Consider the following 17,970-nt stretch of genomic DNA (forward strand, 5'->3'; position numbering starts at 1 on the left):
TTAATCTTAGAAATTAATTAAAATAAACTAAGTTGAAGAAACAAAAGTAGATTCATTCAAAATATATATATAAAATAAAAATAAAAAACAATAAAATAAAACTGACTAGACACAGCACTGAACTGAGACAAAACGTTTCAAAAACGCTGAAAGCTGAGAGAGAAAGAAGAAGAATAGAGAGTTAGAGAGAGAGAGAGAGGTTACCTTTCAAATCAATATTCAAACTAGTTAAGTTCTCCATTTCTGAATTCTCTAGAGAGAGAAACTCAGAGATCTGGTTTCAGATCGTAGCTTAGGGTCTGGTTTAGGGTTCGGTTTCGATCGATCCCTATTTTTCAGGCACATAACTCGAGTATTAAAACTTTCTCTCTCTATATTTCGGTTTTCGATCCGTTGATTTTCATCATCTATGGCGGCGATCGAGGAGTTGTCAGAGCTTGCTGATTCCATGCGTCAAGCGTCGGCGGTACTCGCCGACGAAGATATCGATGAAACAACCAGTTCTCGAAGACAGTCAACTTTCCTCAACGTCGTTGCTCTCGGCAACGTCGTAAGTATTCTCCATTTCATTTCTTCGCAATTATAGTTTCTAATTTATTTTATTTCGACTTCGATTTTGATTTCGATTTTGATTTCGTAGGGTGCTGGTAAATCAGCGGTTCTGAACAGTTTAATTGGACATCCAGTTTTGGTAAGTTAGGTTTTGAAACTCTATAATTCCAATTTCTATAGATGAAGTGAAATTCGAAGTGAAAGTGACAGTGAATGTTTGTTTTCTTCAGCCTACTGGTGAGAATGGAGCTACCAGAGCTCCAATTTGCATTGATCTGCAGCGAGATACTTCGTTGAGCAGCAAATCTATTATATTGCAGATTGACAATAAATCTCAGCAAGTTTCAGCAAGTTAGTTAAATCCTTTCCAATTCACACAGATCAAAGTGGCTGATCTGATCTGTGCAGTTTTGCTCTTTTTTCTGGATTGATTAATCACGTCTGTATTCATATGCTTTGTTTTATTTTCTACAGGTGCTTTAAGACATTCTTTGCAGGATAGGTTGAGTAAGGCTTCCTCAGCCAAGGCGCGAGATCAAATAACTTTGAAGCTACGCACGAGTACAGGTCTGTATACGAGTGATTGATAATTGGTTTAAGCTAACTTACTGTCCTTGATTTAGACAATTAGATGGAATAAAAGTGTACAAATTTGAAAAAAGTAATAGATTTCTGGAATTACTACTGTTTCCTTCCCAATATTGTTGTGTTTCTTGATAATATAGTACTCATCTGATGAAATCGGAATGTGTTGTCAAAAATAGTCGGTCTTGAAATTTCAGTAGCTCTCGGAAAACCATTTTCTTGGTGCCACGTATAACTTTATATTATAAGGCCAGATCATTTCTGTTAGTTCCTTGTATTAGACTGATTTAGTAATCTCTGTGGTACTGCTGCACCCGATTTTTTTCTTCTAACATTATTTGTAACATCTTATCCTCCCAGCACCACCTCTCAAGTTGGTTGATTTACCTGGGCTGGATCAGCGCATCATGGATGAATCAACAGTAAGTATTGGACTTCATTTACTTATCCTTTTTCTTGTTTCTATTTTTTTGATGTCATCATCATTGAATGGTTCTGGAATTATGACAATATTTCCTTTGGCCTTTGCATAGGTTAGCGATTATGGTGAGCGTAATGATGCCATTTTGGTAGTTATTGTACCTGCAGCTCAAGCGCCTGAAATTGCTTCCTCCCGTGCCCTAAGACTGGCAAAGGAATACGATGGAGAAGGTAGAAGACTATTCCCATTTTTCTTTTTTATCAACGCTTTTATGTAAAACATGTTGAACTTTTCTCTTTAGGACTTGTTCAGTTCCTTTCCCCCTTTGTTTGTTGTTGTGAACTAATTAACTAATAAAGCAGAAGCAATTTTTTATAGGTACCAGAACTGTCGGTGTTATTAGTAAAATAGATCAAGCTGCAACAGACCAAAAAGCAATAGCTGCAGTTCAAGCACTTCTACTCAATAAGGGTCCTGCAAGAGCAGCAGACATCCCTTGGGTTGCATTAATCGGGCAATCCGTTTCGATAGCTACGGCACAGTCTGGGTCTGCTGGTTCTGAAAATTCTTTAGAAACTGCATGGAGAGCAGAGAGTGAAAGCCTCAAGTCCATATTGACAGGAGCCCCTCAAAGTAAGCTTGGAAGGATAGCTTTGGTGGATGCTTTGGCACAGCAGATTCAGAATCGCATGAAGCTGCGGGTGCCTAACCTTCTTTCTGGGTAATTTTCATGTTGCACAATACAACATATTGATTTCCTGTATAATTGTTTTTCTTGGTTCTTGTTTGTAGTGGGTAGCCAAGAACTGGGCAATAAATCAGTGGTTCTATTTCTTGAATTTTATGTTAAGTCATTATTATCTGCAACATTTTGGCTTAATACTAAATGCTCTGTGATATAAACAATTTTTTTCTGTTAAAGCTCTGGTTACATTAAGAGGAAGAATGGTTTGGTTGTTTTATTCTTGTTACAGCAGTGTCTTAATTAATTTACAATTTTTTATATGGCGTTCATTTTGATTATCTGGCTTGCATTTCATATTTCTTCTATTTTTCCGCCTCTGGTATTTTTGCTATTTTTTAGAAGATTTAGTGATAACTGTTAGAACTCAAAAGTCCATAGGGAAGTCAAGCAAGTATAGACAATGTCAAAATAAGGCAGTAATATACATTCATATACAGCACTTTAGTGATTGATTGATAGAAAGTGGATTATATAAATCTTAACTGATATATTGTACAGGTTACAAGGGAAGTCTCAGGTAATTCAGGATGAATTGGCAAGGCTTGGTGAGTCAATGGTAACCACTGCAGAGGGTACTCGTGCTATAGCCTTGGAACTTTGTCGTGAGTTTGAAGATAGGTTCCTACAGCACCTTACCACCGGCGAGGTATGTTGTCGTAGTCTTATATTTTAATTGAATTTTAGTTAATTATGACATAGTTTATATTTTGTTGCCTTATTGGTTAATTGAATTTTAGTTAATTTTGATATCATTTATTGGTGGGAGTGTTATTTCTTATTTCATGAGTATCATATCATTATAATAGCTTATTTTTATTTATCCTAGTTTTCAGTTATAGGGTTGCTTTTCATTAGAAAAAAACATTTGAAAAATTGTGATATTGAAATGCGCAAATGAGAGGGGAAACAATATGGAGAGATGCACATTTTTGGTTTCCATTTAGCAACAAGGATATAATTACCAACAAACAAAAAGTAATAATTGGTCGATTACTATGATTGTTCCGAACTTCCTTAAAATTCTAAAGTTGTCAATATTGATATCCTACCTAGGACCGAGAGAAGGTTTTCAAGATTATAAAACATTGGATCATACAATCCCAACAAAATAATTTTTTTTAAGGAAAAAATTTGTGCTCTGCACGTGCATTTGGAACATGAAAAAATTATTAATGACAACATCAAAGCAAACTCAACTGAAATTTGATAAGTTTCATAACATCCCAAGCTATTCAATAATTAGTCAGACACATTATACTTATCAATAGGAGCGGCTTGCCCCTCAATAACCGTGTACTGAAGCCATTTTCAAGGACAAAAGATAGACAACAGAGATGCAGACTGCCAGCTGATTCACAAATATGAACAGACCAGGTCCACAGAGATACAACGTCTGAACAGAGAGAGAGAGAGAGAGAGAGAGAGTCAAGGATCCAAATATCACCAATGCCATGGGCTTTCTAATTTAAGGCAGAAAAATCGGCCAAAAACGTGGGTTTAGGAGGACCTGGGTCACAATATAACCATGAAAGTAGCTTCTACAAGGTCAAGTTGCATGAATTTTGTGATCTTACTTTGAGATCCCACTACGGTTCCACCAGAAAATGTTTTTACATGCTATCTAACAACCGTAGCAAAATCTTAAAATTGTGAACTAGTACAGACTCAACTCTCTTAACAAATAACTTACTTTTTTCTTTATTTTTGAAAAACAAATAACAAATACTCAATGGAGAGAATAGTCTAAAGAACTAGTATAAAGCCAGTCCTTCTAACAATTGCCAAAAAAGATAATTTAATTATAGGTCACAGTGAATAAATAGTGGAATCAATTCGAAAGTCTTACTAATTAATAATTGGTTTAGTGACTTATTTTGAAATTTTAGCATTTAGTGACAAATTTTTTCACACTGCTATTGGTTACTTGATTTTACATTTGTTACGTGAAGCTTTTTTTCTTCCCTTGAATTACTTTAGTTTTATCTGGCAGGGAACTGGTTGGAAAATTGTTGCCAGCTTTGAGGGGAGATTCCCTGATAGAATGAAGCAATTGCCGTTAGATAGGCATTTTGATATCAACAATGTAAAGAGGGTAAGTTTTCAACTACTGATCTGCTGATGGCATTATGCATTATATCTTTGTTGAGTGTTTTTGGGTCTTGTTACTCTCGCTGACTGTTTTGTCTATTATCAGATTGTGTTAGAAGCTGATGGGTATCAACCATATCTCATTTCCCCTGAAAAGGGATTAAGATCATTAATCAAAGGTGTTCTAGAGCTTGCGAAAGAGCCATCACGTCTGTGTGTTGATGAGGTATTTATTTTCTGTATGCAGACAGAATTTGAATTATGTTTTGCTTTCTTCACACAGGTTTTAAATGTTTGTAATTTTTTCCTAAAACCTTGTAGTCTTCACTTCATTGTTTCATTTGATTTGTCAAATAATTAAGCCTATGTTTTGAAACTTTGGGTTTCACGGTCAAAACTCACGTTTGAGTCCACAGTGTGCAGAAGCTACTCTTATTAGCTTTTCAAAATTGCGGTGTAAACAACATTGAACGTGCATCAGCGGAAAAATTGTCCCGATGCTACCATTTGACTGCACTCATTCTCCCTATTGTCAGTATTGTGTAAATGTTAGACTCACACATGTAAGGAGGATCAGATGGAAACATTGAAAATATTCACTCAAAATGGACTAGGATATAACAGAATGGGACGCATGCCATATGGGGAGTGGATGGGAATTGATTCAAGAATCAGAAGGAGATTCGGAGGAGGCATAATGGACGTGGAGAGTCATGCAAGACTTAACAATTGGTCTGGGGCTGAGTAGTGGAGTAGTGGAGTTGATTCTCTCAAAATTGACTTTATCTTTTACTGCTGTCATTGATCACCATCTTCCACGGAACACAGCTCCATACCATTGTCATTTTCCCTTAGCAGTTTTGTTTTGTCCCTAGTTTTCCATTTTGGTTTGGGTCCTATGAGTAAACATGTTATTTTTAGTGAAATCGCAGTTTTTGGTATTTCACATAGGATCCCTTGAATATTTTGAGAATGTAATACATTAACTAGGATATAAAGATGTTTAGTGAATGTAATACATTAATTGGGAGAAAAAGATGTTTCGGGGTAATGGTTTTGCCCATCTGCTGAACTCTATACTTTAACTTCTATTTTCTGCTAGTTAAAAGGCCTTTTTTGCATGCTAACCAAGGTATAAAGTAGAACAAGATGATCTCGAATTTCTAAATCCTTAGTCAAAGGAGATTCTTCTTATCCAGATATCAAAAGTCCTATATAGATATAGCATGTAGTTAATGTTGGCAGTTGATTAATTGATGCAATTTTCCTTGTTTGTTCCATCTATTTCTCTTGTTGCTGATGAAGAATTTCATTGTGCTATCCTCCAGGTACATCGTGTTCTGATAGATATTGTATCATCTGCTGCCAATGCTACACCTGGTTTAGGAAGATACCCACCTTTCAAGAGAGAGGTATGGTACTTAGTTGTTGATTTCTAGTTTCTACTTGCTACCTAAGCCAGTATGCTATGTTAGTCTATGTTTTAATTACTTAAGATTCTTTAGTTTTCTTCTTCTAAAGAATATGTCTAGGGGAAAGTTGACTTTCTCTTTCTTTCAAATAACCTTGTTTATAATTTTTTCAAGGTTGTGGCTCTGGCAACTACTGCACTAGAAGGGTTTAAGAATGAATCAAAGAAAATGGTGGTTGCACTAGTTGATATGGAGCGTGCTTTTGTGCCACCCCAACACTTCATTCGCTTGGTACAAAGGAGGTAATTTGGATCTCCTCGTATTTTTGAGTAGTTCTAGATTTTTCATCCCCTCCTGTTTGGTCAATGATTTGTTCTCTACTTATCTGTCTCTTTGATAGGAATTAATTTTTTCTACCAAAATGTATAACCGCCACCTTACGTGAGCTTAAAAAATCAGAAAATATTGGACATATCTAAATCGTTGCTGTTTAACTGAACCTCCACCTAAACCCATTACTTTTTCAGCTCACTTCAACTTGTTTTGATTTTTTCATTAATCACTTTTAGATGCAACAAATCAGTTTTTTAGTAATCCATTTAAAAATCATTTTTTCTTTTTGAAAAAAATTCAGAATCTGAAAACAATAATCTGATTTTTGCTTATTTGAAGAAGCTACTTTGGTTAGCTTATGAAAAAGGTTACAGTTGATTCTTTCCTATAGAGTAAAATTTGTGTATTTTATGATTGTAATAATCTGTGAAGCACAGACACTGCTTGTGTCGTGCGTATCCCAGTGTCCGATACGCGTTAGACACCCGCTTGACACGTGTCAGGTACGGGGGAGGTGTCCCGAAAATAAAAAGAAAAAAAGGGAAGACATGGCAGCGACACAGCAAAGAAGCCACCACTGAATATAGTATGTGGCTGGGAGGGTTTAAAAACCCAAAAAATAATTTTATTTTAAAATAGATTGAAATAAGAAGTTTGTACTGCAAAATTTTTTTAAATAGTATGGCATACCAACTCACATGACTATTTCCCTCTCAACAAAATGTTAGTGTCATACCAACTCATCCTGCACTACCCTCCTTTACTAACTCATTATCTGTTATGTTTTTTTTTTCTCTTTCTCGAATATACCCTTCACACTCTAGGCTTCTCTCTCTGCTTATTCCATATAGTGTCATTTTCATGGTCCTAGCAGTGTCCTATTTTGTCTCATCGTCTAACTTATAGCAGAGTATACCTCAATATAGTGGTCTAGCAATGTTGCTTCAAAAACACACTGCCCTAGAAGGAGTATTCAGGATCTTGTGACAAATGTGAAAAAGTCTTCAATGAGGGTCCTAATGCTTGAAGCATATTTAATAAGCTAATCTTGAAACATACTCCCTTCTGTCACTATTATAAGCAAATTTGACTTTTTTGGTTCGTTCAATAACTGATGTATCTGGTTTATATACAGATTAGATACATCTGCTTTTGAATGAATAACAAAAAGTCAAATTTGGTTATAATAGTGATTGGAGGGAGTACATGCTTAAACTTAGGTCCCATATTTGTTCCACTATGACCAAGTTATGATTGAAGCATGTTGTCGGTGGCGGAACAACACTGTCTTGAAGCTGAAATTTTCTGATAAATATGTCAATTTGAAGAATGTGTTGCTTTATTGTGTGTAGGTAAATGATAATAATAATTTAGCATACTTTTAGCTTGTCCTGGCTCCATGAAGTCTTGGTTGGAAAGTTTTCAAGCTGTATTTATTATCTTTTACATATTTGCGAAGCTGTTATTTTATCTGGTGACTATTATTTACTTTTAGGATGGAAAGGCAACGCCGAGAAGAGGAGTTGAAAGGTCGATCTTCGAAAAAAGGGCATGATGCAGAGCAATCTATGCTCAATCGGGTAGGTGTTCTCTTTGAAATAGTGATGAAGATTCTGCCGTGTTTCTATAACACCTATTTGTTTGCTAATATCTTATTTTTAGTCATTTGTTGGATTTAAACTGCATTTTGTTAACTTATTTTAGGCCTCTAGTCCCCAAACTGGTGGAAGCATGAAATCACTCAAGGAGGATAAGGATAAGGACAAGTCCGGTCAGGCAGAGAAAGAAGGTCCAGAAAGCTCTGGTTTAAAGACTGCCGGTGCTGAAGGAGAAATTACAGCAGGTTTGTCAATAATTTATTATTCGATATTTCATGCATTATCAATCCTTCCAGTGTTTCGTCGAGCTGTTATTTTTTGTGTAGGAAATCTTGGTAAAATTTGACATAATGACACCCCAAATTGATTTATGAAGGATGCTATAGCATCTTTTGATCTATATAGCCAAATCAATTAGGCGGAGCATGCTTTAATTATTGTTGTCTCCTTGAATATAAGTAAAATAATTACCGCATTTGAGGATGTGAATATATTTTTAGTTTATGTAGGTTTTTTGCTGAAAATTATGAATAATGTTCTTTATCTATGTCACTTGCATTACCATTAACTGTTCTTTCTAAAAACATCATAGCCGAAGTAAGGTTCTAAATGACCTTGAAGGGTTTTAACTCTTAAAGCACTGCTTGTTCAGTTTCTGGTTATCTAAATGTCGGATGTGTGGGAGCAATTCATAGTTTGAATTGCAGTATTGCACTAATGGTGTGTCATTTTGCATTTGTAATTAGCCAAAAAGTATATATCTCAAAATTATGAATGAAGTAAATCGGGGCTCTTTATTACTTACAGGATTTTTGTTGAAGAAAAGTGCAAAAACTAATGGTTGGAGCAGGCGATGGTTTGTGCTAAATGGAAAGACAGGAAAGGTTGGTAACTATTGGGGTTTATTCAGAATAAGGATCTGTGTATAATGAGATTAATTGGAAGTACTAGCTCCAATTATACTGTTAAAGACATCCTATGATAAATTTTTTTTTTTGTGATGAATCCTTTGATAATTTTAATATGCCCCTAATATATCTTATAATTGGTACCATTAATAAGGTTTTGCTTGCATACGCCACCAAACAAGATTAATAAAAGAATAACTTAAAGATTACAACCTATCTTTCCAAAGCACATCATAGTCATAGGTGTTTTTAATATGGGTTATTACAATTCCCGTTCTTTCCAACCGTTGAATATATTTTTGAACCTATATTGCATCTTTGTTATCTGGATGTGCTTTTAATATGATTTGCTATATTTAGTTTTGACACTGACCTTTCACTTCACAGCTTGGGTACACAAAGAAACAAGAGGAAAGGAATTTTCGTGGTGTTATTACATTAGAGGTATGGACGACTCTCATTACTCATGCATGCTCATTTATGAACTTCAGTTGTGTCTTGTGCATATAAATTTTGAGGGCATAAAGTATGGTGGAATTCATGATAACACAAACAACTTTCTTTTCTTCCTCACATAAAATTTGTGTCCTTACTCCTAATGTTCTTGTTTGATTGGAAAAACTTAGTGATTGCTGGCATATTTCATTATGATCGTGTTTGCCTAATGCATTGTTTTTACATATTTTATTTCTAATTTTACACACTTGAGATACACTAGGAGTGCTGGAAATTTTTCCGTAGTTTTTGTTGTTAATTTGAACTTTTTAAAATAATCAGTGACTTTGTTAACTAATGTGTGAAATAAAATCTTATGCAATATTAGTCTTTGTTACCTTGTAGATTTGTTATTTTTATTTAGGCAAGATTCAATTATTTTGTTGAACTTACTGAAGTACTATTTCTCCTTCAATTTTTGAAGTTTTGATACTCTACTCTGGTAGGCTTAACTGATATACACACCCAATCCAATGTCACCATATGTTGTTTGTGAACCTTTAGGAGAGTGGTATTTATTACTCCGCTTGGTCCTATTAATAAGAAAATGTTTACTTTATAGATAACATTAAATAACTAATATATATCTGTACCATATATAGACCATATACATTGCCTATTCAATGAATCAAAAAAGTAAACTTTTTCTTATAAATAGGACCACAGGGAGTGTTATTTTATTTATTAAGTTTGAATATTGGTGACTTCATGATTAGGTCTATGCCATGGATACATGTTACACTCAGCTTGTTAGTTGCCACTCAATGATGGCTACATTTATTTAACTCATGGCTTTTATCATAAATGCTTACTTTTTTACTTGAAGGCAATTTGTGAAAATAGTAATTTTCAATTATTATGAAGTACAATTGTAAGTAATATTAAAGCCTAGTCTTTTGATTTTTTTATTTATTTCTTGGGTATAAGTACAATTCTATAGCTTTTATTTACATGCTTGATTATGAAGCATGGAAATACATAAATTTCGATTTCATTGAATTACTACTGAATCAGCAAGATGTGTATAATGGGCATATCTATCATTTTTAATTTTTGTTGGGATTATTTTTTCCTTTACACTTAAATACTTGTGGCTGGAGTTTGAAGATTTTCTTACTTGCCAATTGAAAGGATAGTTATAGGGTGAGGGGAGGTTGATTTATAGACTTGTCCTTTTTCTGCTTATGAAAATTGAAAATCCTTTGCTGTGGCTATTGAACTTTTTATCTCATTTTTCCTAACCAGAATTAAGTCAAAGGCCTAGTTTGTGTTAGAAGTGAGGTCATTGCATTATTTAGCGACGGAGTCACCTTCCATTCACTGTAGAATATAAAATGGCAAAGTTAATTTCCTTTCTTTTGGAAAATGCTTGTATAATCTAATTGTAAAATCACTTTTGTGTTATACTTGAATTTGGATGTTTTACTATGTAAATTTGTTATTGTTCCTTCACATTTCTCACTGTTAACTCTGGTGTTAAAACTCAACTTTAAAGCTTATGTTATACTCTGTTTGCTTTTTGCAAGTTTTCACTTGTAATTTACTGATGTTTCACATTGTCGCAGTGTGGACTGGCTTAGGTTTTTCATGTCAATGAATTAGAATTAGACAGATACACATAGATATCAGTCTTGATATTAATACTATTTAAATTACTATGCAGGAATGCAACATTGAAGAGGTTCCAGATGAAGGTGAGCCTGCACCAAAAAGCTCAAAGGACAAGAAGTCTAATGGACCAGATTCTAGCAAAGTCAACCTTGTATTTAAAATTACTAGTAGAGTCCCGTATAAAACTGTTTTGAAAGGTATGTTCTCCTTTTGGTACACGCCCATTTTTTTAGAAGTTTCTGAAAATATTTTAATTACAATATCTTTCTCTCTTGCAGCTCACAGTGCTGTTGTTTTAAAGGCCGAGAGTGCAACTGAAAAGACTGAATGGATAAAAAAGATAAGTAATGTAATACAAGCAAAGGGAGGGCAAATAAAGATTTTATCTGAGGGCGGCTCTTCCATGAGGCAGAGCCTCTCTGATGGTTCCTTGGTGAGTTGCTGGCTTAAAACCATTGTTCTCGCGTAACTTTTTTTATGGTTGTTTTGTTAGGCTGATATGTTATATATAAAGTTACTTCTCCAAACAAGCCACAATTAACACATTTTTATGAATAGGATATTTTAATTTTATTGAAATATTTTGCACTGTAATGATTTCTAGAACTGACTTTTTATGGGTCTTTATTAGGGCCATTTTTTTTATATTTTTAAATATGGGGTTTGTTAAGATTTTCAGCTTTATTATTATGTAAATAGAAGATTGTAATGTATATATCAGTATAATTAATATGCTGAGTCATTTAACTCGACCAGTTCAGTAAAGAAAAATAATTTTTGGTATGAGTTTTGTTGATACAACTCGAATGAAGTCATGACTGCAGTGTATCAATTTTTTATCCCCCTTTTATTGTTAGTTTTGACACACATTATTATCTCCTCTATCATGGGTTCAAAATTGGTCATTTGACTTTTGTGACTCCTTTGTGAAAGAGCTTTCTTGCTATATATATATATATATATATGTGCCACTGAGTAAATAATTATTTTTATGTTCCTCAACTTTTGAGACTAATTTTTAATTTTGACTACAGCCAGTAACTTGCTCAATACATGAAATAAATGTGTCAGAAATTGTAATAGATGTTAATATCATGGGAAATACTTCAATATGTTCTTTTTTGTGTCTCTTCTCGTAAATGTAAAATGTTGTAAATTTTTATGCATATAAATGTCGTAGATGCTGATTGCTCTCTCTCTCTCTCGCTAAAATTGGCAAAAGTTCAGTCTAATTTTTTAGGTCCATTCCTAAAGTTTCTTATGGGAATGTATAGAATAAGTTAACGAATTGCAATGTAAGGGATAAATTTAAATAATAAAGAATAATTGGTAATCTTGAATTCATGATTATTGACCGATGGTTATTTTATTTTCTTGTACTATCTCAGGATACAATGGCTCGAAGACCTGCTGATCCTGAGGAAGAACTCCGATGGATGTCCCAAGAAGTCCGTGGCTATGTTGAAGCAGTATTAAACAGTTTAGCTGCTAATGTACCAAAGGTAAGCTTTAGTTTTTGACATTCTGTTATAACAATTTCCTTTTTGACAATGTTTATTTTAATGCATTTACTGGTTGTTTGGTTGACAGGCAGTTGTCCTTTGCCAAGTTGAAAAAGCTAAGGAAGACATGCTGAATCAATTATATAGCTCTATCAGGTTCAGAAATCTGTTTAGTTGCATTTATTTTAGTTCTCTCTACATTATATCTTTTTTCCTTGTTTTTTCAGTAATCCCGAGTTTTCCTTTGAATGTGGGGTTTTTATTAAAAGCTTCTGAATATGCTTTTTTGTTTTGAATTGATTAACCTCTTTTGCAGAAGTTATTTACACCCTCTGGTCATTATTTTAAGCAAATTTTGACTTTTTTGGTACATTTGACAATTAATGTATCTAGTCCATATATGGATTAAATACATTAATCGTCAAATGTACCAAAAAATTCAAATTTGGTTATAATAGTGACTGGAGGGTGTACATATCAATTGTCCTGAATATGTTTAATTTTTAAGTATTGACTCTTCATTTATGTATGGTCCATGTTTTCTCTGTTATATCATACTTTCACAGGACATATCCTTTTTCTGAAGAGTTTTTGTTGTTTACTACAAGTTGAATTTGCATGTAAATGTGATGTGAGAGGAGAGAGAAAAAGAATGGTGGAGAAAAGGCGGAAGAAATTGAAAATGAAAAACTTTGGAAATTTTAACTTTGCAAATTTACAAATTAATGCTTGTGCAAAAGTTATGGATTGCCTTTGACACCAATGAGCACCATGCATGTGTCGTGTGTACTTTTTTAGCTCAAATGAGCACCATGCATGTGTCATGTGTGCTTTTAACACCAATGATAACCTTAGATAGTATTTGAATTTGATACTGATGATTCATTGTATTAATGTTTAAGTTGCATGCTAATTTATCTGTATGCTATGCTTTTCCATTATGAGAAATTTCTTGATACAAGTTATCGTGAACATTTTTATGTCTTCTATTATTAGTGGTCATAGCACAGCTAAGATTGAGGAGCTGCTTTTGGAAGATCAAAATGTGAAGCGCAGGAGAGAGCGTTACCAGAAACAGTCCTCGCTTCTCTCCAAACTGACACGCCAACTGAGTATACATGACAACCGTGCAGCAGCAGCCTCAAATTGGTCAAATGGGAATGCAGGTCCGTGTTAGCTGCTTTGATTCTCATTTACTGATTCATTGGAAGATTCATTATCATCATTATTCTAATGCATTAGATGGTCCGCTTATTTAAGTCCCCAAAATTACCTTTGATTAGTGAATCAAATCTAAAATTATGATGCCCACTTTTTCTTAATCTTACTGACAATTTTCTGTAGAATATTTATATTCTGATGTATTCACATTGATTAATTATGTTAGGATAAAACAAATGCGCAGCATATAGATAATAATCTAAGAATGCATGAGATTTCAATCTTTTCTATTTTGATTAAGCTTAGCAGTTACCATTTGCACTTCTGTAAATATTGTGTTATCTTAATCATCTGTTTTGCAATTGGGTCTTTACCCTCTGATTCTCAGGGGAAGAGACCCCTTATAATTTGGTGTTCGTTCAGAAGAGGTTCATATAGTATGGCAATTGGCTGTTCTAGTCTAGATTCGAACTCAAGTTCTCCTGATTGATTTTCCTCTAGTATTTTCATCATTATATCATTTTCCATTTCAAGAAAGTTGTTATCTTAAATTTATTCTGAAATTATTTTTGCTTTCCTTGTTGATATTAGTTTCCCTTTTGTTTTTATCTCTTATTTTCCCTCCACCCTACTCTGTGTACTTAGATTACGTTGTTGTTTTGCAGAGAGTAGCCCAAGAAGCAGTGAACCAGGTGATGATTGGAGATCTGCCTTTGATGCAGCTAGCAATGGTCCTGTTGGCCGTAGTGGTTCAACGAGATCTGGATCAAATGGTCACAGTCGACATAATAGTGATCCTGCGCAAAATGGTGACATCTCTGGCCCAAACTCTGGTAGTCGTCGCACTCCTAACCGATTACCGCCTGCTCCCCCAGGTTCTTCGGGTTACAAGTATTAACGAATGACCACCATTTCATGTTTTGTTACATTTTTGGAGCGTGCGATTGCTCTCGCCCGATTTCATATATTTTGAGGATAAGGTCATCGCAATTCTTTGTTCCTGCCAGGATATTTAGTGATGAAAAAGGTTTGTGTAAATAGAAGACTAGTTTGTTAGTATATATATGTTTTCTGGGCATATCCCATTTTCCGGAAGTACGGTGTCAAGTCGTACTTGAAAAGATTGATCTTGTTTCTCTATTCAATATTCTTTTTACATTCATACCTTTTAATGTTTTTCTTTTTTTTTTTTAATTTCGATTTTGGGATTTCGCACTCAATTTTGAATGCAGCTGATGTAATTTTCCTTATAATTACTTAATAGTACTCCATTTCTGATGGGTTTATAAGACTACAATTGAAGTATTTTAATAATAGGTATGTGTTATATCTCTGCTGCTTCATACTTGTAGAGTTTCTCTTCATTTCCACTATTGATTTTTACTAATTTTTTAATATTGTTTTTAACAATCACATTATACCATCTCGTCTGTCGTAAAAGGATGTATTTTGCTTTCAAATAACTGATTTGTACATCATTCGTGATGAGTTTACAAGGCTTCTTTGATAATGGAGTTATTTTTTAAATTTCCATTGACCACTTTCTATAGAGTAGTTCAACTTCATTAGTGTTGGAGCTTAATTATTTTTTGTTATATAATTTGTATGTGTTATTTTTCATAAAATATTTTTTTCCAAGTGATTTTAATGCAAGTATTGAAACTATAGAATTCTCTCTGATAATAAATTTTGAAATGCTTGCTTTAAGAATTATAATGGCAATAATTGAAATAAAGATACTTTTTTTGAGACAGTTACAATCTGGAGAATTAAGTTCATGGTTATAATATGTAAATTTTTGTTAAATTAAATTTTGAAAATTTCTTTGACGAAAAATTGTATGGATTTGATTGCTATATAGTATTTATATGAACACACAACACATTGGGGGTGGTGGGAGTGAGGTTAGATGTTAGGTAGATGATGCTATTTTGATGGCGCGTTGTTCACTTACTAGTTTGATAGTCATTTTATATATGCTTTTGTGGAGCGATGATAACGAAAGAAAAAAGAAAAGCTCTTCGGCTGAATTCTCGGAAATAAACGAACACCTCTCCTCGGTACCTGAGCGATGTTGTACAAAATATCAATTCAACAAAATAAACGAGCACCTCTCCTCGGTACCTGATCGATATTGTACAAAATAGCAATTCAACAAAAGGGTGAGATTTTATATAATTATAGAAAATATATAATAATAAACGAGGTATAACACAACATACAATCCAAGAATTCATCACACTACGAACATACACGTATTCCACTCTTTATAAATACATAACATATATTTACACGTACAACAAGGCTCGAAAGATTTCAAAATAATCTAGCAAATCATTTCCAATTATCACCAAGATACCAATCCACACAATTAGCGCTTAAGCACACCAACACAAATTCACATCGACACATGCGACTCCAAATGCGATTCAATGCAAATGTATGTGGTACTAATGTTATTTTTAGCGGATTTCCCGCGTCCATCTCAGACAGATAACCACCAATAAATTCATCCTCTAAACTTCAATCCAATCCTCTAGGTTTGGGACAAGTCAATAGCTCCCACGGAACCACCAAACATTGTCTCTTTTTCACTGAATGAATGCATGTGCAATTATTGATCAACATATACAATTAAAACCATCTCTCAATCTTAATTATACAAGCATATATCTCACCATTCATCACATATGAATTTCACACCATTTGCACAAACATACACATCATATATCATTAATCACATATAGTGCATTTTCATAGCATTCATCACACAAATACATCCTAATAATATGTATCAATTAGATCCAAGTCATGTTATTCTCAACCACCACCAATTCACAATATTCTATTACACAAATGTAATCTTCAAAAATTCATCCAAAATCCATCCAAATTATGTCAAATAAATTATTAAAATTCATGAAGAACAATGATAAATCATAGGCATACAAACCCCCATTCAATTCATGCAAAGAAAATAAAACAGTTTCTGACCGCGCTAAGCGCGATTTCTTCTGTCCAAAAAACTGCTGTGAACAACAATTTGTCCCACACGAATTTTCCACCCCAAAACTCATCCAAACAATATTTACTCATGGATTCAATATATTATACCATGTTTCTAACATATAGCATCATATAGTAACATAAGAACATGGTTTCAAACATCAATTTCATCATTTCACCAAACTAACATGTGAAATCTGTGAAAAGAAGAATAAACCCCTAATTTCATGTCACTACCCATCATACATCATTATACAAACCCATAACTCAAGGAAAATCCATCCTTATGTTAGGTTTAGAGCTTTTTTAGGTTTCTCTTCTTCTTCTTCTTCTTCTTCTCTCTTTTTCCTCTTTTCTTCTCTTTTTCTCTTTCCTTCTTTCTTACTATCTTTCTAATTCTCTTTAGTTTTAGTTAATCCTTACTAACTCTTATTTTATTAATGGAATTAACTCATTTTCATACTAACCCATCACCAAGACCCAATTAATTAATAATGCTATTCTCACACTTACTAATCCAAAACACAAATATCACAAATATATCACAAAACACACATTTAATCAATTATTATACCACAAAATAATTAATAAAATAATTAAATAATAAAATATCTCATAAAATAATAAATACTTAAAACGGGATGTTATAACTCTTCCCCATTTAAAAGATTTTCGTCCTAGAAAATATACCTCAAACGAACAACTCAGGATACGACTTCCTCATCTTACTCTCGAGTTGCCAAGTCACATTCCCATATGCTGGTCCTCCCCAAACGACCTTCACCAAAGCAATCTCTTTACCATGGAGTTTCTTCAACTCCCGATCCTCTATCCTCATAGGTAATGTCTCCATAGTAAGATTATCCCTCACTTTCACATCATCTACTTGTACTACATGCGAAGGATCCGCAATATACCTCCTCAACTGAGACACATGGAACACATAATAGAGATTAGGAAGCGACGGTGGCATAGCAATATGATAAGCCACTTTACCTACTCTCTAGAATATCTCATAAGGACCGATAAAATGCAGCGTCAACTTATACGACTTCAATGCTCGACCAACACCCGTTACCAGAGTAACTCTAAGAAACACATGATCTCCAACCTCAAACTCAAGTGCTTTCCTCCTCTTATCATGATTAATCTTCTGACGACTCTGAGAAGCCTTCATCTTCTCTTGAATCATCTTAATCTTATCCGTAAACGCAAAGGCGTCATACACCTTCTACCATACAAAGCCTTAAACGGTGTTATTCCAATACTCGAATGGAAACTGTTATTATAAGTAAACGCAAATAACTTTCCCAAACACCTTGTTCCAAAACACAAGCTCTCAAAAGATCCTCAAGCGACTGAATCGTCCTCACAATCTAACCATCTGCTTGGGGGATGATAAGCCGAATTCAAACGTAACTTAGTACCCAAAGCACTTTGTAAATCTTCTCAAAATCTAGAGTAAACCTTGGATATCTATCATATACAATGCTAGACGGAATACCATGCAAATTGACAATCCTTTCAATGTACATCTTTGCAAGCCTCTCCAT

General features: G+C 34.0%; 2 protein-coding genes across 2 annotated transcripts; one reads left to right on the forward strand and one right to left on the reverse strand.

Annotated features, from left to right (window-relative positions):
- Positions 1 to 120: 120 nt before the first annotated feature.
- Positions 121 to 14,738, forward strand: LOC131632347 (dynamin-2A-like). The gene is made up of 22 exons (XM_058903105.1): positions 121 to 550; positions 641 to 691; positions 783 to 903; positions 1,027 to 1,119; positions 1,498 to 1,559; positions 1,671 to 1,788; positions 1,937 to 2,279; positions 2,802 to 2,949; positions 4,294 to 4,395; positions 4,498 to 4,617; positions 5,720 to 5,803; positions 5,978 to 6,105; positions 7,632 to 7,716; positions 7,841 to 7,979; positions 8,542 to 8,618; positions 9,030 to 9,086; positions 10,801 to 10,945; positions 11,027 to 11,181; positions 12,137 to 12,250; positions 12,339 to 12,406; positions 13,247 to 13,416; positions 14,077 to 14,738. Exons 1-22 carry the CDS (start codon positions 410 to 412, stop codon positions 14,307 to 14,309), a joined length of 2,754 nt encoding a protein of 917 aa, XP_058759088.1. The 5' UTR covers positions 121 to 409; the 3' UTR covers positions 14,310 to 14,738.
- Positions 14,739 to 17,108: 2,370 nt separating this feature from the next.
- On the reverse strand, positions 17,109 to 17,970 carry LOC131632345 (uncharacterized). The gene is made up of 2 exons (XM_058903103.1): positions 17,845 to 17,970; positions 17,109 to 17,420 (listed from the first exon to the last, which is right to left on the reverse strand). The coding sequence occupies exons 1-2, from the start codon at positions 17,968 to 17,970 to the stop codon at positions 17,109 to 17,111; spliced, it is 438 nt and encodes a 145-aa protein (XP_058759086.1).

The sequence above is a fragment of the Vicia villosa genome, unplaced genomic scaffold, assembly GCF_029867415.1.
Source record: "Vicia villosa cultivar HV-30 ecotype Madison, WI unplaced genomic scaffold, Vvil1.0 ctg.000936F_1_1, whole genome shotgun sequence".
Classification (NCBI taxonomy): domain Eukaryota; kingdom Viridiplantae; phylum Streptophyta; class Magnoliopsida; order Fabales; family Fabaceae; genus Vicia; species Vicia villosa.

Coding starts and splice junctions, on each gene's coding strand:
- LOC131632347 (XM_058903105.1), top strand. CDS start 410: ATGGCGGCGATCGAGGAGTTGTCAGAGCTTGCTGATTCCATGCGTCAA. Junction 551..640: donor TCGTTGCTCTCGGCAACGTC/GTAAGTATTCTC, acceptor TTGATTTCGTAG/GGTGCTGGTAAATCAGCGGT. Junction 11,182..12,136: donor GCCTCTCTGATGGTTCCTTG/GTGAGTTGCTGG, acceptor GTACTATCTCAG/GATACAATGGCTCGAAGACC.
- LOC131632345 (XM_058903103.1), bottom strand. CDS start 17,970: ATGGAGAGGCTTGCAAAGATGTACATTGAAAGGATTGTCAATTTGCAT. Junction 17,421..17,844: donor AGATTTACAAAGTGCTTTGG/GTACTAAGTTAC, acceptor GAGATATTCTAG/AGAGTAGGTAAAGTGGCTTA.